Source organism: Acanthochromis polyacanthus, chromosome 17, assembly GCF_021347895.1.
Source record: "Acanthochromis polyacanthus isolate Apoly-LR-REF ecotype Palm Island chromosome 17, KAUST_Apoly_ChrSc, whole genome shotgun sequence".
In the NCBI taxonomy this organism is placed as follows: domain Eukaryota; kingdom Metazoa; phylum Chordata; class Actinopteri; family Pomacentridae; genus Acanthochromis; species Acanthochromis polyacanthus.
In genome coordinates, this window is record NC_067129.1 from 13,963,014 (window position 1) to 13,990,225 (window position 27,212).

General features: G+C 40.1%; 2 protein-coding genes and 1 long non-coding RNA gene across 7 annotated transcripts; 2 read left to right on the plus strand and 1 right to left on the minus strand.

Moving 5' to 3' along the window:
• The first annotated feature begins 488 nt into the window (after nt 1–488).
• Nucleotides 489–4,765, plus strand: LOC127530606 (uncharacterized). The gene is made up of 2 exons (XR_007937249.1): nt 489–3,136; nt 3,179–4,765. It is a non-coding gene; the product is annotated as an uncharacterized LOC127530606 (long non-coding RNA).
• A 3,991-nt stretch (nt 4,766–8,756) lies between these two features.
• On the minus strand, nt 8,757–14,507 carry LOC110948842 (sialidase-3-like). 2 transcript variants are annotated; one of them, XM_051937793.1, is made up of 3 exons: nt 14,380–14,507; nt 11,046–11,285; nt 8,757–10,935 (listed from the first exon to the last, which is right to left on the minus strand). In XM_051937793.1, the coding sequence occupies exons 2-3, from the start codon at nt 11,268–11,270 to the stop codon at nt 9,928–9,930; spliced, it is 1,233 nt and encodes a 410-aa protein (XP_051793753.1). In that variant the 5' UTR covers nt 11,271–11,285; nt 14,380–14,507; the 3' UTR covers nt 8,757–9,927. The 2 variants fall into 2 exon arrangements, with proteins under 2 accessions (XP_051793753.1, XP_022046265.1); XM_022190573.2 differs by lacking the exon at nt 14,380–14,507 and adding an exon at nt 11,465–11,981.
• xrra1 (X-ray radiation resistance associated 1) lies at nt 12,105–19,467 on the plus strand. Of its 4 annotated transcripts, none has more exons than XM_051937784.1 (17): nt 12,105–12,351; nt 13,581–13,726; nt 13,826–13,897; nt 13,974–14,046; nt 14,140–14,237; nt 14,428–14,576; nt 15,511–15,615; nt 15,719–15,828; nt 15,948–16,000; nt 16,080–16,169; nt 16,255–16,348; nt 16,429–16,547; nt 17,117–17,293; nt 18,515–18,644; nt 18,773–18,891; nt 18,981–19,047; nt 19,156–19,467. In XM_051937784.1, exons 1-17 carry the CDS (start codon nt 12,243–12,245, stop codon nt 19,338–19,340), a joined length of 1,896 nt encoding a protein of 631 aa, XP_051793744.1. In that variant the 5' UTR covers nt 12,105–12,242; the 3' UTR covers nt 19,341–19,467. The 4 variants fall into 4 exon arrangements, with proteins under 4 accessions (XP_051793744.1, XP_051793745.1, XP_051793742.1 ...); XM_051937785.1 differs by having other exon boundaries at nt 12,106–12,351; nt 14,485–14,576; nt 18,981–19,086; XM_051937782.1 differs by having other exon boundaries at nt 12,107–12,351; nt 18,981–19,086.
• Nucleotides 19,468–27,212: the final 7,745 nt, after the last annotated feature.

Below are 27,212 nucleotides of genomic sequence, written 5' to 3' on the forward strand. Positions count from 1 at the left end.
CACAGAAACCAAGAGAAGGCGAAAGATAGTCAGCAGTTGTCAAAGCAGATTTGACTCTTCTTAAACAAATGTTCTAGGAAAAAAAAAACCACCTCTGTGCTAAAATGCAACTTTACTGCGTGACGGTTGCTTTCATTTGACATGTGAGTCTCCTCCATGTGAGTCTCCTCCCTCGCAGCTGCCTGTAATTCTGTATGATGTTTAGTACCCAGCAGCCAGAGAGCCAAAAGGTAGCACTCATGAGTCCTAGCCTAACATTCCCATAATGCTGCATGTGGACTGGTCTGCCACGCTCACTGGCTTTTACAGGTTGGGAAACCAATGATTAATTAGTGGGAGTCACTCCAGAGATCTGACTGTTTCAAAAAAAATCTTTGATCCTTCTGGGTAAACATGAGGATCCCATGTTGCCTTAAAATAATGGTTTAAAAGACCAAGATCGTGTGACTACAAGTGAAATAATCACGGGATTCTTGGCCACTAATTACCTTGAGGAAAAATGTTGAAATTGGTAATCATATATCAATAGTGGGGGGGAAATTTTGAAGGTAAGCTTTCCCAACCCTGCTGCTTTCTCAGCAGTCTTTTTGCTCCTCTGTTTTGTAAACTGTGCGCATGTCCCTTTAAAGAGAGAATAGCCCCCAACAGGGTGTAAATGTGGCATGGCTTTTATGGCTTATGTAGATTTGCAGTGCCCTTGTAAGCCATTTTTTTTTACTCTAAATGGTCAGGCAGTTTGATCCAGGATCTGTTCTGCTGGGCACTCTTGCTTTAAAAGACTCTCAGCGGTCTGTGTGTCCATCTGACGTATAATCTTTGTATTGTCCTACACTGTATCAAAAGATGTTTGGCATCGCTCTTGATGATGTCCTGTGAAGAGCGTCATTGTTGGTCGAATCAGAGATTTTGAGGCATTCGGGACTAAATGGAAAGAGAAGGTCGCTGGTGGTCTGACACAAAGATTTGGACACACTGTGGTGAAATGAATGATGAGTTTATTAAATGTAATACAACTCTTGCCACAGGTCACTTGGGGTAAGATTTAGCAAATGTAATTTTTCTTTTTCTTTTTTTTTTGTGGAAGCCTAAAAATATAGCTTCTCTGCTCATTTCTCTGGGAGTTCTCTCTCTGTATTATTCATTCCCTTGATTCTCGCACACATGCACGATGGATTTTATACTGTGCATTTCATGTCTTTTCCCTTTAGTTCTGTGTTGATTTCAATACTTTGTAATGTGAAGAGAGGGGGGTTTGTTCCTTTTGTGATTTCCCATGAAAACAGCACTAATCTCCAGGTTGGAGTTTTTGATACATGGAGTTGTTTTAGCTGGCACAAGGTTACACTGTACTGTATATAGGCTTATCTGTTTGGCAGTGACATGACACGATAACAGTTCAATTTATGAAAGTTTTCCTGAAGGAGCTGCTGAAACGTCGCTCTCCTGTGTGACTCTGTGACAATGTACAGTACGACTGAGTGTAGCTTCCGGTGTACATACAGTAGATACTTCAATCAAACCTTGAAAATGTAACTTTGCCTGCATAACTTATTTTACTGTCTTGCAACAAAGAGAAACCAAAAAAGAAACAAGAGACAACTGATATTGAATGTATCATGACTGTTGCTCAAACCTATTTAAGAGAAAAAGCACATGGCAAATTTCAAAAGTTCCTTCTTTTTGTGTTTGAACCTGTTACATAAAAACCCACAGTGCAGTCACGCAAATATTTACATTGGGATTCAGCAGAAAAGGCGGTCTACAGAAGTTTCATGCGCACACTTCGTTCTGATTCCAAATGTTGTCACCTGTTTATGAGTCAGATATGACTTTGTACTTCATAACCTGAACATATAAGATGGAATAGCTTCATCACAGCTGTTATGTTGAACCTGACCTTCCGCGTTAGGCAACCCTCCACGTCAATATTTGGAATAAACTGTTTATTTGTGTATATATAGGGATATTAATTCATGAGGTGCATACAAACAGCATATTCCAAAAAAGAGGCATTGACTGACATATGGGCTTTTACTATTACCCACAATGCTGTTAAATCTGGTATTAGAATCACAACACCGCCTAAATTTTCATGTAACGTGCTTTTTTGATGAGTTTTAGCTTCCTTATGTTTTTTATGTTCGCTTCAGTGATCATTTAAGTTACGCATTGTGATTAAACAGTCTCTTCAACAAACAGCATTGCCTGAGAAACATGCTATTCAACATTTATAACTTTAGCTAGCAGATGCTAACAGATAACATTCCAAGCATAATGCATACTTTTAAAGGTTAAGAAGCACTTTTCATTACTGATACTCTGATTTCCGACGCTCACGAACGCAACTTCGTTGTCCGACTGCACCTGAATGCACCAATGACGTTAATTAGAGCTTTTGATTGTATTTAGTTAGGATTTGAAGAAGCTTTTAAGACTTTCCCTGATGCCAGAGGAGAAGACAGCAGCTTTGTACCTTTGCGGTAAGAAGACTGGCCGTTTCTCAGTACGTAACTGTCCGTACTTGCCTTCTCACGTACTGGCGAAACGTCATCATCCAGACTGCATAGGACCAGACCAGTGAGCATAAATATGAATCTGTAGAATGGACCATAGATATGAATCAGTAGATGGGACACACCCTTTTGAGTTGCGTGCTATGGCGAGGCTAAGCTAGTGGGGGCAAAGTTTCAGTGCATTCTGTTGATGTAGACGGTGTGAAACCAGAAACAAGTATGCCGCTTCACTGTGCTGCACATAATTGCACACTATGCCATAAGATTGAGACAAGAAAACGCGGAATGACTTTTCATAGAGCAAGAATAGTTTTTGGCTCTTTTTTCATTATTAAATCTTGTTGAGAGCTTCCAGTCTATGAGAGCTAACTAGTTAGCCACTAGCAAAACACTTAACGCGAGCTAGCAGCTTGACAACTATGAAGGTATTTCAGGTGCAAAATGTTTGAGCACCTGTAACATCGAATTTTTAATTGTGTACATTGAATTTGTATGTGTATCAGCAAATCTGATTTCCCAAACTCTACGAGTTGTGTACTTGTAAAATAATTTCTTGTATGTGTCGATTTTTTCTTCCCACAAATACAACACAAAAATACACATTCACAAAATCGTAATTCCAGGTGCACAAATCATATTTACAGGTGCACAAATCATATTCACAGGTGCATAAATCCTTCTCTACAAGTCACATATTTCAACACTGACACGCTCACATTTTGCACCTATTGTTGCAGCACACTAAGTGAAAAACATACTTGTGCACCTGTATTGTACGAAGTGAAGTTGAGGTGAGAATTTGAATATGTGCAAATCTGAATGTGAACTTGTGCAATAAGTATGTGAAATAATATACCACGAAAATAGCTGTGTCCTCTAACACACGATCACAAATTGCTACTTACAACCACTCGAATCCTGCCCATGAGTCACACATTCTCTGTTTTCTACAGGTGCAAATCAGAAATCGTACTTTCGGTCCCGCTGAGATATTTGGTGCAAAACTACAAAACGATCTGATCTATGTACACACGTGGACAAAATTGTTGGTACCCCTCAGTTAAAGAAGGAAAAACCCACAATTCTCACTGAAATCACTTGAAACTCACAAAAGTAACAATAAATAAAAATTTATTGAAAATTAAATAATCAAAAACAGCCATTACTTTTGAATTGTTGATTAACATAATTATTTTAAAAAAACAAACTAATGAAACAGGCCTGGACAAAAATGATGGTACCTCTATAAAAGATTGAAAACTATTTGACCAGAGTGACATGATTAACTCAGGTGTGTCATTTAATTGACATCACAGGTGTTTCCAAACTCATAATCAGTCAGTCTGCCTATTTAAAGGGAGACAAGTAGTCACCCTGCTGTTTGGTGAAAAGGTGTGTACCACACTGAACATGGACAACAGAAAGCGAAGGAGAGAATTGTCCCAGGACATCCGAAAAAAAATTATAGACAAACATCTTAAAGGTAAAGGCTATAAGACCATCTCTAAACAGCTTGAAGTTCCTGTGACAACAGTGGCTCATATTATTCAGAAGTTCAAGACCCACGGGACAGTAGCCAACCTCCCTGGACGTGGCCGCAAGAGGAAAATTGATGACAAATTGAAGAGACGGATCGTTCGAATTGTATCCAAAGAGCCCAGAGCAACCTCCAAAGAAATTAAAGGTGAACTCCAAGGCCAAGGTACATCAGTGTCAGATCGCACCATTCGTCGTTGTTTGAGCCAAAGTGGACTTCATGGGAGACCACCAAGGAGGACACCACTGCTGAAAAAAACTCATAAAAAAGCAAGACTGGAATTTGCAAAAATGCATGTTGACAAGCCACAAAGCTTCTGGAGAATGTCCTTTGGACAGATGAGACCAAACTGGAGCTTTTTGTAAGGCACATCAACTCTATGTTCATAGACTCAAAAACCAAGCATACGAAGAAAAGAACACTGTCCCTACGGTGAAACATGGAGAAGGCTCAGTAATGTTTTGGGGCTGCTTTGCTGCATCTGGCACAGGGTGTCTTGAAAGTGTGCAAGGTACGATGAAATCTGAAGACTATCAAGGCATTCTGGAGAGAAATGTGCTGCCTAGTGTCAGAAAGCTTGGTCTCAGTCGCAGGTCATGGGTCTTCCAACAGGACAACGATCCAAAACACACAGCCAAAAACAGCCAAGAATGGCTGAGAGAAAAGCGTTGGACTATTCTAAAGTGGCCTTCTATGAGCCCAGATCTGAATCCCATTGAACATATGTGGAAGGAGCTGAAACATGCCATTTGGAGAAGACACCCATCAAACCTGAGACAACTGGAGCTGTTTGCTCATGAGGAGTGGGCCAAAATACCTGTTGACAGCTGCAGAACGCTCATTGACAAATACAGAAATTGTTTAATTGCAGTGATTGCCTCAAAAGGTTGTGCAACAAAATAAGTTGTGGGTACCATCATTTTTGTCCAGCCCTATTTCATTAGTTTGTTTTTTTAAATAATTATGTTAATCAACAATTCAAAAGTGATGGCTGATTTTGATTATTTAATTTTCAATAAATTTTTATTTATTGTTACTTTTGTGAGTTTCAAGTGATTTCAGTGAGAATTGTGGGTTTTTCCTTCTTTAACTGAGGGGTACCAACAATTTTGTCCACGTGTGTATAAATTCTGTGCTCTGAGATTGACAGACTTTTCGGCCAGTCAGAGAGACGCTTTGCCCGCCCAGCCAATCAGAGGTTTTTATTCCATCCGAGGTCTCTTTACCAACTTCTGGGTGTGGAATTTCACGTTGGAGAGAGTGTAGGCTTTGATTTCAATATACTAAGAGGAATGGATAAGTTATTTGAGTCACTGGGAAATGCGCAATATAGAGATTAGAGCAGACCAGCCGTCCAAAACAAGAACTGTCTACACATCCAGCCACAGAACTTTCACCTATATTTTAAACGAAGAAACATTTTCAATACTGCCTGCCTTTTGCCTGTTTTTTTTTCAAGATTTTTTTTAACTCAATTTTTATTATTCCCTTAATCCCTGTAAACAGGCCCCAAAATGCTCTTAAAAGTACACCAGAATGCTAGCCTAACCGCGCTAGACCCATGTTCTGAAAGAGCGCAAATCGTCTAGACCGCTTGGAACAGGGAGGGGAGGCGGGCTAAAAAAGGTTGTCTTTCAAATCCCTCTGCATGCAATTTGGGTAGGTATACAACCAATCAGTGCAACGGAATTAGGCTGGACGTAGTTCCTAGAGCGCCGGCGGATTGTGGCTAAGTCCCATTAGCTTCCCAAACCAGCGGAGCCAAACTGGTATATTAAAAGGAAGGGGGATTTGCCAAGTATCCCGTCGGCATAAAGTCCAAATACGTCTTCTTCTCAATGAAAACCACTTCCCAGTGGCGTCCTGTTGTTTATCTTTCAAGTTGAAAATTTTAGCTTCCAAATCTTTAAGGGCTGTGGCCAAAGCCGAGTTGAAAGATAACTTGTTTATTGGTGCGCCGGTTGTTTCTGTTCAAGGAAACGGTCGCGCGGCCTTCTGTCGTTCACTTAGATTACCCGCCGCCTTCTGGACTCTACACTTTCATTGGGTGAATGGTCCGGCCAGTTTTTAGGAGAATCCAGCCTCGAGCCTTATGGAGGGTAACTTAACCCACCCTGGCAGAGAATTAAATTTGTTGCCGTGGGTTGTCTAGCACGGCTAGTCTACCAGAATGCAGGAATAGGATCAATAATTTGCAAAAATTTCTGGGGGAGGGCCCCCACACCCCGTCAGCATCCCACAAACCAAATCTAGCTCTAAGGTTCTGGTCGTCAATTGGCAAGCCCTGCATTTATGCTTTGTTTGCACAATCACTCACTATATTTGTAATAAAGGCCCAATCTACATAGTAAATACCTGTTGAAAGCATTAGGAAAATCAAGGTTTGAAAAATGGCACAGTTGAAATTTTTAAACTAGCTGCATATCAAAAGGTGCCAAATTTGCATTTCAGCATGCAAAACCGGGGTATTCTCTGAAATTTGGTTGGAATGACTCTCATCCTTGATTTGAAAGACTAAAACTCACTGCTTTTATTGCTGCTTTTAAAAAAAAATCCAAACGCACACCACAGCCTGAGGGATTCCTGTCATTCTCACGTCTCCCAAATGTCTGCAGCTCTTCATCAGTGGGCCCAGGGTCAGTCGATGGATGCTACAAGAACAATATCGCAGCCGCGTGTCCGGCGCTGTCTGTGCTGCTAAAAGAGCCGTGCCCGCTGGGATGCCACACATGCTTGCCTGCAAACAGGAAACATCTGTGACGCCAACACTGTAGCCTCTCTCTTGCTTAACTCCCGGTGTCATCAGACTGACAGATGAGACATATGTGCTGAAAATGTTGACTGCCTCTGCGCCAACACTGTCAGAGAGAAGCAGGGTTTCGCCTCATGATTCATCCTTTGTGTGAAGAGCGGGCTGGACCAAGGTGATGAAAAATGGAGATTAAGGAAGTGGCCAGTCAGATAAGCCACATCTGAGATCTAAAAGCCCCCACAGCTGATAACACCACACTTCATACCTTTGCCTATATGTTGGTTTAATACCAGTTGGGGTGATTAAATAAGCGATTACGCTGCAAAAAATCAAGAACTTACCAGTCTATTTGTTTTATTTTTAGTCAAAATGTCTCATACCCATTGATTAAGATAAATTCACTAACAAGTGACATTTCAGCAAGATGAGGAACTTGTTTTAAGACAATGCATCTTAAACATTCATCTTGAAATGATCTTGTTTTGAGTTGCATTTTACAAGAATACTCAAATTAAGTTTAATACATCTCAAATTAGGAGGTTACATGAAAGCAAAAATCTATTTTTGAGTGAAAAACTACAATTTTTTAGCATGTCTGGCTTATTTTAAGACGCCTAGCTTTACAATCCTGGTAAAATAAAGCTTAAAATAAGTTTGCGAAGCTAATTTAAGATCTCAATATTCTAATATCACATCTTACTTCAAGAAACCTTACCAAGCCATTTTTCACTTGTTCTATTGGCGGATTTTTTTCATTTATTTCAAGGTAAAGTTCCTTGAAATTATTTTTTTCCTTGTTTTTTAGAGGGGCATTTTTTCCAGTGTAGGCCCAGTGCTGAAATCCCAAGGAGCCTGTAGCTGCTGTTGCTGAGGTCATAGGTGTCCACTGAAATTTCCTTACAGCTGTAATAGTGCAATCAGTCTGAGCTGAGCATTCGAGCATTACTACATTTCACACAACAAAGGTTTGCTCACAAGAACCTCAGATCCGACATAAGGGTGCGGAGAAGAAACATGATTGGAAAGTGTCTCTTCATTTCAGTGGCTTCTGTAGCCAAATCCTCATGTAGCTAATTGCTCCGTGTTTTCGGCCTCCATTATCGTCTAAAAGCTATTAAGACACACCCAGTCACACAAAGTACATGTTTGTTCGTTCCTATTAACCACCACCGCTGTTAAGAGTCCCAATGAAATGCATTATTTACTCCAGTTTGCCCTGCAGTTTTAGGAAATAACAAAGCTGAAATATGTTTTTTTTAAACAATCTGTCTTTAAGCAGGAGCTATATGGAAGTCAGAAACAGGAAGATTGTTGGTTTTGATCTTTGCACGGGATCTACATCTTCCTAATCGTTATCCTTTGAGCTTTTACTGACGATCCAGCATTACTGTAATCTTCCTCTTTAGTGCTTTGTTGCCATCAAGTTTTATGAATGAATCGTTTTTTGTGACTCTGCTTTTAAAGCTATGCTTCTATTTCTTCAGATGCTCACTAATGGCACTGAGGTCATGCTCACAACTAGGTTTCATTTGGGGATTTTAATCGATCAAAAATGCGGGTAAGACGAGAGATATGCTATTTAGGAAGCCTGATACATACGGAGTGTCCACATTCCATCCCTAAATAAAATGCTCCTGCTTGTCCGGAATTCTTTCTCGCTGTTTGCACATCTGCTGAATCACATTCAACTCCCCACAGACCGCTCTGCAACAGAAGTCCACGACATCATTTCAAAATGCTGCAGCCCTTAGCCTCTGTGGGCTGCTGAGGGAATAAAATACTCCCTATAGCTCGAGTGTTTTTCAAAGCTGCTTTCAACAACCCCTTGCATGCGCTACATATTCTTTAAATCCCTTGACCCTGTTTCACAGCTGATTATTGTTTGTATCGTCAGTCCGCTGTTAAAACACATTTATTACTGTAATTACACAGCACAAATAGAACAAAAGAGGAGTCAGGTGATCACAGGTTACTTTTATTTTCTACTAAAATACATGTTTCATGCAGGTTTTTGTCACTTTCCACAACAGAAACACAATTAAACTAGTGTAGTACCACCTCAAGGCGTTCTGCCTCACAACAATAGGCAAAGATGGATGTTTAAAGTCACTCATTACAATAGTCTGTATGTGCAAATTCCTAATGGCTTCATAAATAGTGAATCGTCATCTGCTGTTACATGCTTTCATTTGACAACCAACAACAAGCCAATCATATCTTGTCGTAACGCTGCGTTTAATGAATAGTGCTAAGGAGAAAAAAAAAGCCTGGTCACAGAGTCATGCCAAATGTGCCGGAAAATAAATAATATTACCCAGTGAGATATTGCTTTTGGAGATGAGCGTAATAAAAAAATCAGTGTACAGTACAAAGTAGCCCAAATGTTCTGGATGGATCTCTTAGAAAGCCCGTCTCTATGAATCCATCAGCTGTCTTAAAAACTCACAGATGCGGCTCAGTTTCATTGGTCTCTTCACTGAAAAGCTGAATGTAAAAAAAGGAAAGCGAACCTTTTCTTTCCAGTTTTGTTGGCGACGTTGCAACCTCCAGAAAAGGTCGCGTACTGACAGGCGGCGCCACGGCCTACGTTTGAACAGCGGCGTAGAAGGCATATGTGAATCAGAGTATACTAAATGTAAAGGAGAGACTGAGCACGGAGGAAACTCTACGCTCTTCTTTACAAGGCCTGCTATGATCGTCGTATGAAAATAAAAAGAGGTAGGCAAATTCTCTCCACTGCTCAGAAAATACTGACAGTTCAGTAAGATGCAAAAATGGGTATGTAGTGCTTATCAAACATGCTACACACAAAGCCTGTTTTAAAAATGACAGCATGCTTAAAATAAACCACCCCAATCTATTAAAAACTCTTTCTTTCCTTTTACAGCTTGTTGCATATTAATAATATTAAGACTTGAATTACTTTCTCATGTAAACCAGGAGACAACAAAACACACGACTCATGCATGCATTATCATCTCCAGAATGTAGAACGATAGTAAACACAGACGGATGTTACTGCACAGTATATTTAGTGGCTTCGGCTTGGATTTGTTTTTGTCCTTTTTTAGGTTGCAGGAGAACATTAGAGAGCTTCGTTAATACAGAAATAAAACGACCACGATTCAGCGCATCTTCTTGTCTTTCTTACTGCCCGTCTGCATGACATCATTGAGGGAAAACGACATGAAAGCTATCTGCTCCAGTTCACTTTCTTTCCCGCACTCCATCAGGCACGAAAACTGATCCTTGTCCCCGTTGTAAGCCAGGTCTGAGTAGCCGCTGGGACCGCTGTGGACAATCCTGGGCCGGTCCCATCCAGATGAGTGTAGAGGGGACCGGTTCAGATACACACCCATGTCCCTTCTGCTGGACTTGTTAGTCGGGTGCATGAAGAGGAGCCAGGTTTGTGTGTCTGGTGACAAGAGCGACGTTCCGCAAGCTTTGCTTTCAGCATCGTCATTAGGGACAAATTCAGGAGCAGGGAAACCGATGACGCTGCCTTGACAGCCACAACGTGGCTCCACCAGCTCTGAAGCCATGTGGGGCTTGTCAAAATACACGCCGCTGTTTTCACTCAGAGCCTCACATCTGTGGCCTCCGCTGCGACGAGCATTGCAGTAAAGATGACTCCTGCCCTCGTGATCAATTATCTCTGCCATTTCACACTCACATGACTTCTTTTGAAGCATCTTACCTATGCGCCATGTCTGTCCAAAGTCCTCACTGTAAACTGACATAGCCCGTGGGTAGACTGTAAAAGGGATTGGGAATGAACAGCATCTGTAAGGGACATAATAAGCGTACGCAGGGATGATCAGTCTGCCGTTCTCCAGCTGAACACCATGGCCAGGACCTACAGCGAATGTGGCCCACTTGTGGACAGCCTCACCAATCACACTCTCTGTTAAGTCTCTCACTTCACTCCAAGTTTGCCCATCATCACTGCTGCTAACACAGCAGAGACGTGCCTTGTTCTTACCTGTGATGATCTGCTTATTCTCTTTTGTGTTTCCCCAAACACAGATGAAAAATAAAAACAGAGTTTTGCTGTTTTTTTCAAAGACTGGGCAGGGATTCATAGTGCGGTGGTTTGATAGGCATGCTGTTGTCAGCTCTTGACTGGAGGACCACTGGAAAAACAAAATAAGGGACAACATTTAACCAGATGATTACATGTAATAGTGACAGTTTTTTATATTAAAGCAAACGCTTCTGTTGGTTACTGAGTGGAAATAATAACCTGAACAGTTCCATCTTCTTTCAGCGTTCCTCTTCTCATCACAAGAATTTTGGCATCATGGTCAAAGGGCGAGGATCTTTTCTCAGCAAATGCAAGGAAGGTGTGACAGTGCCTCAGGTAGATCAGAGCAGGAATTCTGTACGTTATCCCACTTGGCTCCCTTTCAAACAAAGTTGTTTTGACAGGTTCCTCTCCGCTGCCACTCTTTGATGGCCTGTTTCCCATGGTGGATCAGAGTTCCTGTGAAGAGAACAGGTTCCAAATGCATGACCAGCCTTAGCTTGTTTTATAGTCTTGTTATAACAACCTTTAAAGCACAGACTCACTGGAAGAGTTCACACTCCAACAGCTCCTCATAGACACAGATGAGTGCATTGCTATCAACAGCGTATACGGTGCGTGCACAGCGCAGCCCTTACCTTCACTTGTCTCTCTTCACATGTGTTACTCTTGATCTTTAGCATTATACCGTGTAATTGCAGTAGAAACCGGGGACCTCTGATGTTCACGACACTGATGTTGGGGGTTCATCCGAAACGAAGACGGCGTTGAAACGAGACAAACATTCACCCTCACTTCCGTGATCGCTCAGGCACCCCTTCGATTAAACCAGACGTCGGGTTTATGAGCTATTTCGAATGGAGCATCGAAAGTCCAGCCTGTCACGTGCTTGGGCATGTTATGGTTCTACACAGTAACCAGATAACTAACAAAGTCGCCAGTAATTATGGGTGTTATCAAAACAGCCTCCCATCACAGTGACGCCTCCTTGGGGCGCAGCTAGCTAGCTAACCCAGTGAAACGAACACCGCTCAAACGCAAACATATTTTGACTCGTAACTATTAACCAACGTTACGTAGGGTAAACCGCTGGGTAGCTGTACCTGAACATGTTTAACGTCTTTAAATACTTCCAGTTGGCTCGGCGGGGTATTCTCTCATCAGTGAAATTAATCTTTGATAAGCGACGCTCACCGGTCTCTTCCGCTGTCGTGTGTGAATGCAGCGTGACGCCGCCCCCTGCTGGACGGGAGGAGCAGCTCGCCGTCACTGCTGTTGCTAGGATACAGAGCACCACACTGAGGCTCAGGATCAAATGTATGGAGGCAGCTCAGTTTGTGAAAAATGTAATTTTTGAACTACTTATAGTTTGTAAAATCCTGTAACGACTTATATAAGAAGCTGTGTACTCAAGATATGTTGATTTCAATCGGGATGACTTCAGGACTCTATAAGTTTGATGATGGGCAGAGCTGTCCAACCAACTGTTTCCCTGCAGGGACATTACAGCAGAGAAGCAAAGAAGGTGGGTTTAATTATATAAAGTCGTTTTTAGGACATCTACTTTATATATACCCTACATTCAGTTAAATTATTAGCCTACTACAACGGTAGTAGCTTAATATAATGCTGGAAATTATGTGACATATATAAGAAATAAAGAAATATTAGTTGTCTTGAGACAGACAAGTTCAGGAAATACTTAATATGCTTTCTAATATTATGTGGTCAAAGGTAGAAGAAGTACTCAAATCTTTTCCTTAAATGAAAGTAATAATACCACAGTGTAGGAATACTCCGTTACAAGAAAAGACCATGTATTTAAATAGTCACTTAGTAATACAAGTATCAGAATATAGTTAAAGTACTAAAAGTAAATGTACTCAATATAATACCCGATAATTCATGTTATGTGTTTACCGCTTTAATGTTGACGCTAGTAAAAATTATCTAACTATTTTATACAGTTTATCTGCTGGGTAGCTTGTGAATTTCCCCTTTCGCAACACTAAAGTTTTATCTTAATCTATGATAGTTTATCATAATTTCAGAATATGAATCTGTTTTATGGCCAAGTAGATCTGGACAAATAAGGAAGTTCACCTGGTGCTTATTCAATAACTTAAAGGACAGTATTGAATAAATCCAATTATCATATTTAGATATTTTTTAAAGCAGCATTATTTATTTATTACTATTATTATTTATTTTAAAATTTGATGGGAATTTTTCAGCAATTTATGGGAATTTTCAAGAAATTTTCCTGCAATTTTAATGGAATTTTTCAGCAACACTGTAGAGATTTCCCAGCAACTTTATGGGAACTTTCCAAGAGTTTTAAGAGAATTTTCCTGGAATTTTATGTGTGAGTATGTTCCTGGAACCACATGGGAATGTTATGTGAATTTAGGAATTTTCCATTGAAGTTTCACAGAAAAAAAAAAAAGAAACTATGCAAGAAAGCTTCCACAGAAGAAGAGAACATTTTCAGGAAAGTGTACCTGCCCTTTGCTCCAAAAACCACAAACTGTCGCTTTCCATTAAATCCTGTGAAGTTCTTTTGTGGATACATGAATACCACTGTGTATGTTGTCTAGTAGATAATGATATGAAAACTTTCTTTTACAGAACAAAACACATAAAAAGTTTGTTGGGGTGTTATAAAGTCTCTATCATCACATAATTTGTCCCACAGAACAGGTCAGAGTCCATTATTTATAATGAATTTGTATTTGTTCATTGTTCTACCTTTAGGTGCTGGTCATTGGCTTGTAGCCTATAGAAAGGCAGAGAAGCAGAGATACAGGAAAGTGGAAAGGAGAATTAAAGAGACTTATAGAATAGAGGAGAACTCGTTTGCTGATACTCCTCATGGTATCACACTCAATCGATTCTTCCTGGTAAGAAACTGAATTCTCCATCTATAAGACTCATTTAAGTGGCAGAATATTACTTTCTTGTGACCTCATACAGTTAGAAATGTCAGTTTTCTTTTGTAGCTGCAGTTACATTGTGTGGATGAACCATCTGAGCTCTGCTCTGCTGACATCAGTGAGCAGAAACTGAATTCTGTAAGAGCCATTTTTCACATTAAAAAATGCATAGTCTGTGGGTAAAGATGACTGAAGTTTTCCTTACTGTGTGCAGGTTGAGCCAGAAGACTTAAAGGTGTTTGATAACATAGCTCACATCAATGCATCTATTAACTCCCTCTCTTTAGGTGATTATTATTATTATAATTTCATGCAGATTTATCTTCAGCTTGATTGTTTGCCTCACATCACAAACTGCTCCTGGTGTGTTTTCTTAACAGGATCTTTCAGCAGTTTTGTGTCTCTTAGAGAACTCAGTCTGTCTTTAAATGGAATTCGGAACATGACATTTGATGCTACTGACTTCCCTTATCTTGAGGTAAGAAGAGTGACTTCAATTATTTCGCTTATTAAATAAAATAACCGCTGCACAATGTTCACACAAGGGTTGAATTCTTAACCACATGACACCAGAGCAGGATTAGAACACAAGTTATTCTAGAGAATTATAAAGTGCCTACCATTGTTTTTCTTCTTTTCTTGGCAATTTAATGTATTTCAATCCTCAGGTTCTGGATTTGTCCTACAACAGTTTATCAGCTGAGGCTATTGTTTCTCTCGGTCAGCTTCCACATCTTAAAGTCCTTCATCTGACTGGAAATAAGCTTCATCGTCTTCCTCCTAATCTGGGTTCCTCAAACCGTGACCCCACTCAGATGTGAGCACCTTACTCTCCATTAAACAGCGTTACAGGAGTGACTTTGTGCAGAGATTGTTATTGGATTTTTGTTCTATTCATAGAAACGCTTCCCCGGTGATGACATAAGCTGTCATTTCAACTCAGATGATAAACTGAATCTTTTCTCTTATAAGTTTTCATCTTTTTCTGTCCACTTTTATGTGAATTTAGGCTAAGAATCTAAAAATAAATACGTTTCAATTGCATCTGCTTATTTGTTCTGAGAAAAATAATAATAAAAATGAGTGTGATCTTTCTCTTACATACTGACTGCACATAGAGGTCAGAACAAACCTGCTTTCAATATAACAAGTTATTGCAAAAAATCTCTGGTATGAGTCATGGTGAAGCTGGCAGCACGAAAGGCAACTAATCTGTTCTGTTTTATTACATGTCTCCAACAGCAAAATGTGAATTTGCCATCTGACTCCAGGCCAGGCTGGTTTGATAAATATCACTGCGCTGGTTCAGATTGATGTCACTAATTGTGCTTTTTCATTACATGCATTTTATCATATTTGTAATGGATTTAGGCTTCAAATAATGATGCAATTGTTCTACGGTTTTATAGTCACCTTCCAAACCAGGTATGTCAGTTATTATTTGTTAGGTCATGGGTAAATCTTGCTCAGTGTACATAATCAGTGCATTGGTTAGGATTTCACGTCAGAGCAACTTGTCCGAACAGTTGTCAAACCGACCAGCAGGGGGAGCACAAATGTTCTGATTTCACACTCCTGGTCGTGGTGAAGGAAATATATAGACATTTAATACACCTGCTTTACAGTCAGGTAGATAGTGGAGGTGAACATACGTTTACTAAATAGTATGCTGGTTTTAATTTGTGAATTTAACTGAATTATGAAGCATTTAGTGTGTCAGTGAATTGTACTGTTGTTGTTGTTTTTTCCAGGTCAGCTAAAGATGAAGATACACAGTTTAACACTCTGGAAGTCCTGACTCTGGATGACAACAAGCTGTCCTCTGGAGTCTTCAACAGTCTTACAAACCTGAAGAGGTCATGCCATGGATGGAAGTTTGCTGTATGAAACAAAGCTTTATATGCATTTCACAAAGTTAGTGGAAATATTCACGAAGCATTTTTTATTTGCCAATAGCAGGTTGAAGCATTTAAACCTGCAGAAGAACCGTATTTCAGAAATACCCTTCATGCAAGCAGTGGGGCGTTCAAAACCTGAAACTGAAGAGCAAGCCGAAGAACAAGGACGAGGTAAAAGCTCAGCATCCGCTTTATCAAGTTTCTAAATACACAGTGGAGCCATTTGTCAGAATTTATATCAATGTTCTTAGAAAAATATTGATTTAGTCATTTTTACCTCCCCACTCTAGATCACACCGAGTCCAGTCCAAACACAGATGAACATCTGAGAAATATCTCACAGGTAAATCAATGTACAGATGATTGAGATGTCTTATTGCTGTACTCCACAATCTTTGAATTAAACTCATCTGCTATCCTAGATCATTCCCAAACACAGCTGGGAGGAGCGCTGCAAAGGATCCAGTTTGCCACTGCCAGAACTCCAGTTCCTTAATTTAGCTGAAAACAAGGTGTGCTACTGTTTTATAGAATTCCACTAACCATGACTGTTTTTGAAAAATGAGCTAAGGTGTCTAATAAGTGGCTTGTTATCAGATTAGTGAGGAGGAAGCGCTGATGGCTGCCGCTCTTTTCCCAAAGCTTTGTGAGATTGACATTCACTCCAACCCTCTGACCACACGGAGGAGAGGTAATGTTCCCACATAGGAGGCAGTCATTGGGATGAATTTAGAATTCAGAAATTATCTTCTTGTCCCTTTTTGAACACAGGGGACCCTCCTTTACTGACCTATTACCTCCAAGAGAGACTGGGGATAACAATAAAGCGGAAGACGACACAAGAAGCTGTGAAGCTCCCGTTGAAGGGGTTCACTGATGTAAAATGGAAGGTTGGGTGTGTTCTTGACAGATGCTGCTGTGTGATAATGAGCCTCTAGATTTTGCTGTAATGTCACAAATTGGCTCTTGACTTATTTATGGGAACCAAGATAAAAAAAAAGATTTGAATCAATACAGTCAGTATGGATGAATAGAGATGTAGACAAGAACTTAAACATAAGTGATTGACTTCTTGTTTTATTTCTAAAACGCAGAGTCCAGGCAGCACATCAGATGCAACCATTTATTTCAGAATAGCATATATTTGTGTTTGGCAGTGACTTCTGTCCGTGTGATGCTCTGGCACAATCGAGCAAGCCTGACAAATAAAGTCCCTGCGATCACAACCCTCCCCTCTGGCAGAGTCGAATATTTACAAGATTTGAGAAAATGAACACAATACGAACAAAAAAAAGCAATATCATGCAAGATGAGAAATGAATGCAGATCTGAAATATTGTAGGTGTGTTAATTTGGTGGAACTAGACTGGACAGACAGGGATATGAGTGACTTTGTGCGACTGTGAAACTCCATTTGTGCCAGTAATTCATCTTTCTTGTTGTCATCTCTGTGCTGCAGATGGAAGAAAAAATCCCAAAGGTGTCAAACAAGTCGCTGCTGATGAATACAGCTCGCCCTGCTCAAAGTCGGGCTGAGAAAAGTCAGGCGACTGTCAAGAGAACAGCCAGAACTGAGGGCAAGAATAGCAAAGGCCTCACCTTTCATGAAAACACAGAGCACTTCTTTATTACTCAGGTAGGTACATGTTTAGTTTTCAAGGACTTAAAGTTCCTCTCAGTCAGGAAATATACGCTCCCTGCCAAAAGTATTAGAGCAGTGAGGCCAGTTCATTTATTTTTGCTGTAGACTGAAAACATTTGGGTTTGACATCAAAAGATGAAACAAGAGATCAACATTTCAGCTTTAATTCCCAGGTATTTATATCTGGATCTGATACACAGCTTAGAAGATAAAACCTTTTGTTTGAACCCATGTGAGCAACAGAATTTGACTGAATTTCCGAGATAAAGTTTGATGGACTGAAGAGACTAAGATGAACCTTTACCAAAGTGATGGAAAGGCTAAAGTTTGGGCAAAGAAAGGATCTGCTCATGATGCCAAACATACAAGCTCATCTATGAAACACAGTGGAGGTAATGTCATGGCTTGGGCTTGCATGGTTTCTTTTGGGACGGGCTCATTAATCTTCACTGATGATGGAACACATGATGGCAGCAGCAAAATGAACTCCGAAGTCTACAGAAACTTTTTGTCTGTCAATTTAAAGAAAGACGCAACCAAACTGACTTGGAGATCCTCCATCGTGCAGCAAGATAATGACCCAAAACACACTGCCAAAACAACAAAGAGCCATGAGGGGCAAGAAGTGGAAGGTTTTAGACCGGCCAAGTCAATCTCTAGACTTAAAACCTATAGAGCTGCATTTTACCTGATGAAGAGGAGACTGAAGGGAGTAACCCCCCAAAATGAACAACAATTGAAAGAGGCTGCAGTGAAAGCCTGGAAAAGCATCACAAAGGAAAAAGTTTGGTGATGTCAATGGGTCCCAGGCTTGATGCAGTTATTGCAACTAAATATTAACTCTTATTGACTTTAATCTATTTTAAGTCTATCTGTTCCAATACTTCTGCTCACCTAAAAATTTGATGTTCTGTTACAGAAATGCTATCTTCTATGTTATGTATCAGATCCAGATGTCAGTACCTGGAAACAAAAGCTGAAATGTTGATCTCTTGTCTCATATTCATCTTTTGATGTCAAACCCAAATGTTTTCAGTCTACAGCAAAAATAAAGGAAAAGGCCTCACTGTTCCAGTATTTTGGGAGGGGAGTGTAAATTCTGTATGGTGGTCCATACATTAGATCTGTCTCCACACATAAAGTAGTTCCGCATTTTTAGTGAAGGTTATTATATGAAGTGGAATTTAATGTGGCTGAATGGTATTTCTTGCTCAGGCAGCAGATGTGCCTGAATTTAAATGGGATCTTCCACCTGAGGAGAGAAACAACCTTGTTTCTCAGCAACTCCCATGCAACGAACTGCTGATGGATGCAGAGCCACATCCTGATGCACTGAAGCCCGCTGGTGAGAAGAAAGGAGCGAGAAATGAGTTTCACCTGCAGATATTCATTTTTTGTGTATCGCCGTCAAGCCCTAAAACATTTGGCTCTACAGTCACCCCGCAGAGAATACTGATTTTTCTTTTCTTTCAGCAGGAATCCACACGGCTGTTAGGATGCTGGAGCACGCACTGAAGAATCTTAATGTTTACAGGGACTCCAAACCAAGGCTTGATAGCATCCAGACGCCCTACAGGGAAAGAGAGAAAAGGGTACAAAAGTTGACTTGCACTCACGTCATTTCTCTCAAATTCACATAAATCCAGCAATGTCATCATCTGAACGTTGTTTCTGTGCACAGATTAAAGACCTGCCACCTTTAAAACCAATAAAGCAGCCGACTGAGAGGGTCGATGAAATGATCAAGAGTATGAAAGAGAGCACAACAGTTAAAGTAGTCGCCTTAGGTATGTATATGTCTTATCTATAGCATGAATGCCAATGAATTGACCTGTCATGACCTCATCTTTCTTCAGGCAGTGCCATGCAGAGCACACATGTTAACAGGAAGGAATATAAGGAAGCTCTGTCACTGCTGACAGATATGAAGACAAAGTATAAGATGGTCCATAAGAAAACAATGGAACAAGTAGGAAGCGATGAGTCTGAGGGAAACATGGACCAAAACGGAGCCGAGCCTCCACATGGGCAGAAGCTTTAATTCAGATTCAAAAGCTGAGCTGAACTATGACTTATTTTTGGTTTCATGAACACCTTGTTGATGTTAGTGTGACTGGAAGTGACAAATATACCTCATGTCTAAAATAATAAAAAGCAGTGGTGAGTGAGTCCTGTGCATCTTATTTAAAGTCCCTCTGCTGTCACTGATTTCACTTCTAAAAACTCATCTCTGTGTATCAAACTTGTGTGACGATAATCATGTGAAATGGCTTCTTCTGCCTTGCTCTCCATCCACTAGTCCACCACTTTCTGCATCTTAAGCACACCAGCTCACCTACAACTCTGCTGAGACGCTGAAAAAACGCTACATTACACAGCAGCAATTTGTAATATTGGAGTAATTCACACATGTATGAGCTTGAAATTGATTCTGAAGAGGAATAATTGTACAGAAAGCTCCATCCTACTGACTGCCAGGACTGGATCTTTAGGTTTGTTATGTATGAAACACCAGAAGTCTGAATCTGTGTTTTTGAGGCTGTCATTGGTACACCACAGATAATATGGAAATATTCATCCATGGTGTTCACTACTTATTTCACGCATTATGTTTAGCCTAGCATATAAAAATGAACATCATATCGACATGTCAACAAGACAAAAACTGGATTTTCACCACAGGGTATCTATAAAAACAAAGACTGATTTCTTTTTTGCCATCATGGAACTCCCCAGAAATCAAATTTATGATGTTAACCAACCAGAAACTTGGAGGGTGCTTGCTATGTGTGGTTATTAAGTAATGTTATATTTTAGTTCAGTTGAGTTCTTGAGGTTCATGTAGATGCAAGTGTCTTTCATTGTGACTGGGTAGCAACTTCAGGAATTGTGTTTCTGTCTTTTCCTGTGGATCTGATGGTTTTAAGCAGCTGCACCGTCACGACCAGAATGAATTTAGCATGCGTGCATTTAGCATAGCATGCGTCAAGTGTTTGCCAGTAGGACTCGGTAAAAAGAATAGCATTTTGACAGGGTGAACTGAATGTATCGTTTCAGCCCAAAAAGAAGCTTGTATATTTTCTGTGATACGTTGCAACATCTGATAAGCCTCCGCCCTTGCTGCAAATGTGAGTGCTCTGATTTTCTCCATCTTGTGACAAATACTAGAGAATTGTGCAGATTATAATAGCACAATAAGAGCCACAATTTGCTCTGTGATAATTGAAAATACAAGTGTTGTTTCTTCATATTTTGGGATGAATCCTCTTGGTAAACCTTTAGTAGTATTTTGTTCAATCTCAGACAAAATTAATATATGCAGTATAAGCCTGCAGGCATTTTAAAATAGTTCTTACATTTGTTTTGACCCGAGTATTCTCTGTGGTAATGGTGGACTTTTTATTGTGAATCATCCTTGATTGAATTAGCTGTAATCTTTTTGTATCAGACAGAAACGTGAGTATTTGTTGTAGCTTCATGTGGTTGTCTGTAATTTTGAACGGACCTCGTCGGTTCATTGTGACCCAAGCAATTCAAATTATAACGTGATATTGTGCCAAAACGTGAAATGCCATGTGTGATATTAGTGTAAGCATAGCATACAAGCTGTTCTGTATCTCTTGGCGTGACTTATTTCAGTTGTTCATTCCCTTTTTGATTTCATGGTGTTTTCGGTCATCTGATTTCCATTATTTGTCTTGATAGCAGCTTGCAGATGTGGAATGCAGGTTCAGCCTCAGTGGAATAAATCAGTTGGAACTCTGGGATGCACCATTTCTACATTCATGCTTGGATATTTCCCACTTCTGCATGTATTGAATGATGAATAATGTGTGTGTTGCATGCACTTACACCACCAGCAGACACTTCGCGGCTACTGCATCTCGTCACTGTCATATTATAATGTCATTGTGTTTCATTTAAATATTATGACCTGCTTTTCTTTCAGAATTGTTGGAAAAATCATTGTGAGATACCCCGAAAACAGCTTTGATATTCAATTATTATTCAAAGCTAACCGTCGAATGACTTGTTTAGATTTTTTTACAATGACCAAAATCATGCACATGGTGATGCAAACACGAATGAGAACACTTACTTTGTGGTCATTAAATAACAGTGCAGTAGAGCCACAAAATCTCAACTGTTATATACAGCCCTATGAGTAGTTTACAGACACTATATGACAATGTGGTCTAATTTAATATTAAAAGCTACTTTTTTCTTCTAAATACTTTCATATATTGAAAACAATCGGCATATTTCTGACTGATGCCATCAGGTGAGCACCTGAACTCCAGTCTGTGGTTCCGATTGGGGTCTTTTCATCTCTCACGGTATATTTGATGGTAATGAGGAGGCTGTGCCAAATGGAAGACACACAACAGAAATACTGTTTTCCAATTCATTGGAGCTCAGTTCCACTCGGCAGAGCTGTGTTTCAACGATATCCCACAGTACCGGACACCACAGCTGCTAGAAATCCGTGACGCGTAATGTAATTTAAATCTATCAAATTTGTGTATTATTGTATTTCTCTGTAAGACTTTTACTGCTCCCTCTGGGCTTGAGTGCAACTCAGTATAGGCCTTCTGAGAATTTGTTGTTGGGTTCAGTAAAATGACGGAGTTTGTTCTTCAGCCAATGAGTCCTGGCATGAATCTACTTTGCCTGACCAGAATGCTGTTACAAGGTAATTTTGATGTGATAATGATTAGTACAAGCGTCTACGGTTGCATAAGAGCAGTTATTTCATGAAGGAAATCTTTGATGCAATAGAAAACATTGACACGTACTGTTGGGTGTTACTTTTCCATGATTCTGGGCAATGATCAGTCACTTTAATAGCTGTTATATTCCAGGAACATTATAGGCATTCACTGATCTCATCACAGACTTGCAAAACTCTTAAGTAACCTTAGGGAACAAATTCTCTCCCACGTGCATGGTGAAGAATTACATAACTGGTAATAGATGGCCATCAGGTTTTTTGTTTGTTTTTCTGTGATATTCACCTTCTCTTTTCTTGTGTTTCTTTGGAAGCGTTTATGAAGGCGTACCTCCATGCTCCCTGCCACGTTTAAACATATATGTTTTGTTTCTTTTCAGTTAAATCAAATTAGAGGTTTACTTGTGTTACCATTTAATTTCAGGTATCGCAATAATCTTCGACATACACCTCCACTGCATTTTTCTCTACTGTCCTAAAAGAATTCAGCAGAAAAATCAAAGGAGTAAATCCAAAAGCAGCTCAGATTCTCTTTTTAGTCTGATCAGGCAATCAGTGAAATTTTACAGTAAATTATGCAAGAATCTGTTGCTTTCCATAGATATAAACAAATATTCTCCAACTACATGTATTTTTATGCGAGCACACCAGTTTTTTTTTTTGTTTGTTTGTTTTTTTTGGAGTGCAACACATCAGGACTGTGAGAAAGTGAGAAAACAGGTCAATTACAAATGGACTCAGATTCCTCAACATTTAGTCCTACACTTCCCATGATGCAACTTGATAGCAAACGCCAACAGTGCATTAAAACTCCATAGGCCCAGTTGGTGGAAAAATTTTGTTCTTACAAATCTGAACTTTTTTAACACCAACTGAGGCAACCCAGATGACACCACTGTGACACCATAGTGGTTGCTTCAGACTTCAGGGTGGGGTCTCCTACAACCACTGAAGGCCTCACACAACCATTTTCGTAGTTAAACCTTGATTTTACTCCCTTGTGGATGCACAAACAGGCAGCTGCAGACACCACACACACATGGCTGTTGTTATTATGCTGCTTATTGTTTGCTTGAGAGCTCTCGGAGACTCTTACTTGCACAGTAAATCAGCATCTGCATCTTTTGCACGTGTTTTAAGCATGTGCGCTATTGCCCGGGTACCATAGTGAGCACATGGACAAAGTGTACTCAAATTTAAGCTTCATGCAGTAGTATAAAAACAGGTTTATTCTGTCCATATGAGTATGCGAGGGGTCCATGTTATGTAAATTTCGTCATCTTTTGAAGTCTGCAAGACTCAGCGCATACTCCTCCACTTTTACCCCAAAGTTTGTGTCCTTGTGGACAGTCTGCACAGCAACTAGGCTGCAAGGGCAGTAGTGTGCATGCTCAGCAGTAATGTGTATGCACGGACTACATAAGGATGAGATACTGCACAGAGGAACAAAGTCTTCCAAGCAGACTCCAGCAGACCAGAAAAGAAGTTTAATTACCTCAACTCCACAACAGTCCATGTGCATATCAAGGGAGTGTAATCACGGTTGGAAATTAGTACTCAGCCTAATGTGTAAAATGTGTGCAAACGCTCTTAAAAGGTTTTTCCAAACGTGTGAAACATCACTTCAAACACTGCTATCTGCAATGACAGCATTGGAGATTTACACCTACTGGCCTCTTGGCGGCATGCAAGCTGAAGAAGTGAAAACAGTCTATTAATATGACAGATCGCTGCCAAACTGGAGATAATTACTCAGTTCACATATGTTCTGCAAATAAGGAAAGTTACATTGCAATCATGCCTGTTTTAATTTTTCTTGGGCTCTTCTTCACATTAACATGAACACAGAACAAACAGACAGAAAGGCTTAGTTCTGCTTCCCCTATAGTCTTGTTTGCTCTTACCGTGAAAAACTGATGAGGTGAGTTATTAACTGAAAACACATTTCATCCATGCTCTTGGTGATATAACAAAATCTGGCAGCAGAGCAGGATTCTCTGCCCAAAAGCAAAATAGCAAAAGACATGGTGAAGAAAGGCTTTGATTGTCTGCGTCTTCGGCAAGACAATTCTGTGTTTATATGCCTATATGTGCTTTTTCCCCCCCGTATGTTTGAACACAAAACAGTTTCACATCTGGAGCAGTCATCACGGCAATCAAGTCGGAGAAATGTTTGGGTAAGATTTGTTTGACTCTCAAATTGAGGGCCAACAGTTAAGCTTTGAGAATAACCCTGTGGAGACTCAGACACCAGATTTGGCTCAGGAAGAACAGGCCTGAATACCTCATCAACACTCCTCATTACTCAAGTGCCAAATGAGTTCACTGCAGACTGGACCTATTCATTATTTCTTTTGATGGACAATTGAACTGTAACACACTTATCATGTAATCCTGGAAAGGTTTCAGATACTCTGGCTGACATCGGAAAAGAGGCCATGATTAATTACAGATCGTAACTGTAAAGTTGTTGTCGCTCTGTCTTAGGTTGCGAAAAAAGTAAAGACCTCGCTGTGGTCTGCCTTAAATAGTTTACAGTCATTACAAGCATGTGTTTAAAATGTTGACCTTTAAGCTCAGCCGCTTGGGGTAAAAGGATCTAGACTAAAGTGTTCATGACATGTAGCCTGGTATTGTCCATGCTTTCTTGGCTGGACTCCAATCATCAGCTAAAATGATCAGGGCCAACTTAATTAACGAGAGGGTAAGGGTGTAAAAAACAGAGCCCTTGATAGATTTCGGAAGTATTTTGATGAAGTATAAACTCGGGGGTTCTGCTGAGCACCTTAATCAGCTATGAAAGCAAACACATCTATCAGACTTAATTAACTTAACACAATTTGGCTCCGTTTGAATCAAAAGACTGCCTGATTGATTTGCAATGCTTCAGTTCCTCACAAACACTGTATGCATCTGCGATGGACTACTTGCTGTGGCAGATTAGGGAAGTATCCTATTGAACTTTTTTGAAATTAATGCAACTCAGCTGCTTTCACTTGCACCACTCCAGAATGTGATTACTACCGAGCTACAAAAACCTAATCTGCAATAATCCTGTGTGAGCGTTAACACTACCCAAGCGGTGTTTTCTGCAGCATGCGTGAATCGATGTTCTCTGACTTTCTCACAAAGGAAGTTGCATATGAAACAACTGCCAAACAGATTTGTTAATATCACAATTTTGGCCAAGAAGTGCCTCCAGTGCTGGGCCGAGTCATGACCCCCAGTCTCACATTTTCTTCACTTCCCACTGAATCCGGTCTACACGGGCAGCGGGGTGGAGTACACATACACAGAGAGCTCACCAACTGTATGATTTATACCTAGTGACTGCCCCCAGCTGTTACAATTGCCAGAGCCAAGACTAAGCATGCATAACTGAATTAGCCCACGAGATGAATTCAAACATCCACAAAATGTGCTCTGATAGGATTTCCATCAAAGGTGACAGCCAGCGATGTCAAAACATGCAGCTAAAGGATGACTGTTGAGAAATCTGAACATCTGATGATCATTTTTAATGACCTGCATGGGGAAATGACAATGTGGAAACTGAGGTTTAATGCTGCCAATTTAAGTTGGCAGCAGTAAAGTAGAACGCCCCTTTCTCATCCTTTTGACTGGAACAGAATCTCTGAGCAACTAAGAGAGAGTGTTGCAAACTGTCGGGTCCAACCACGAACACAAAAATATGACAGGCTTTTTTTGTGAGAGTAATGAAGGCATGCAAGGGAAGTGCGTCCGTTTCAAAATATTGTTTCATGCCTTTAGTGAGAGATGGACAGAGCTGTCTGGCGCAAAGTGTGAAAGAAACACAATGAGTCATTGTCTGAGGGGAGGGGACAGAGCGAGCATGTCGGGAGTTCACAGAGAAGGGAAGCAATATTATTCTGGAGCGCCCACTCAGTCTACCAAATCTGCAGTTGCACACTGAGTCATGGGAACCACAGTGATAATTTGACACCTGTTGATCAAGAGGGCCTGCAGAAAGACTGCACACGGTGCTGCTGAGCAAAAAGACTGTAGCTGCTCTCACAGATCTCACTTACATCCATTCTTTGCATGTTAATATTTCCCTGACCAAGCTACACTGCTTTGAATAGTTTGTGTTGCGGTTGCTCTGGTCTAATTATTATCTATTATCTGCTTCCTTTGCTCTGTCTTTTATAAATGCAGACGCCCTTCAGTTTCTTGGCCTACATTTAGACCAAACAGCGCAGTCATCCCTCAGATGATAACAATAGCGAAGTCTCCACAACAGAAATTGAAAACATTAAACCAGAGATGTGTTTCTCATTAAAAACCATCGAAGAGCAAAAACAAGGATCCAGAAAATGTGGTATTCATTTCAAACTGCGCTCTCATGTTAGTTGCTAATATATAAAAATCTGATCTTGTCAGTTTTGTCAGAAAGCCGTCTATTTATTTTTTATTATTTTTTAATTTCATTGCAAATTTTGCATGCCATAAGAAGATATTTTTTCAGTAACAATTTTGGCCACTTGGGGCATCAGACACAAGTTGTGAAAATAATCAGCATTTGAGGTCACATGTAAAATTATTTATGTCTCCAACTAAGACAAAAATGACATTATCACTCATTTAGAGCCAAGTTCCTGACTGCCTGGTGAATCCAAGTCCAGTATTCATTCTCTTCGTTATGTTTTTGGTCTCTACCAGCTCCTGAGTAAAACTATCTGGCTCAGTAGCTGACATATGCATCATTATGTTTTCCATTTAGTCACTTTGTCTGTCTTGTCTCTTCGATGCTGAGCAGGTTAGAAGTGAACCAAAACAACAAAATTATGGGTAGAACGACCAAAAAATAAACTCAAATAAAGTATGAAGTTCCACAGAGCTAAGAGGAACTGCAGAGTCAGATGATGATTCCCTGTGGCTTCATTTGAGTAACACCAACACCAAATAGTGTTTTGTTCATATACAAAGCACAAACTATAGCTGCTTTAATGTTGGTTTTCCCATTGGCTTCAACTATAATTACCCCATTAGTGAACTATATATGTATCTATATCATGTGTGATTTTAGACAGATTAATAATTAATCCTGTCAACACTCAGGAAAGTATTCCAGCTTCTAGCTCTGAAACTTTCACTGGCACATACAACCGAAGATGTTCTCAGCTCTTCTATTCTCACCCACTGTAAACAATAAAAGATTCAGAA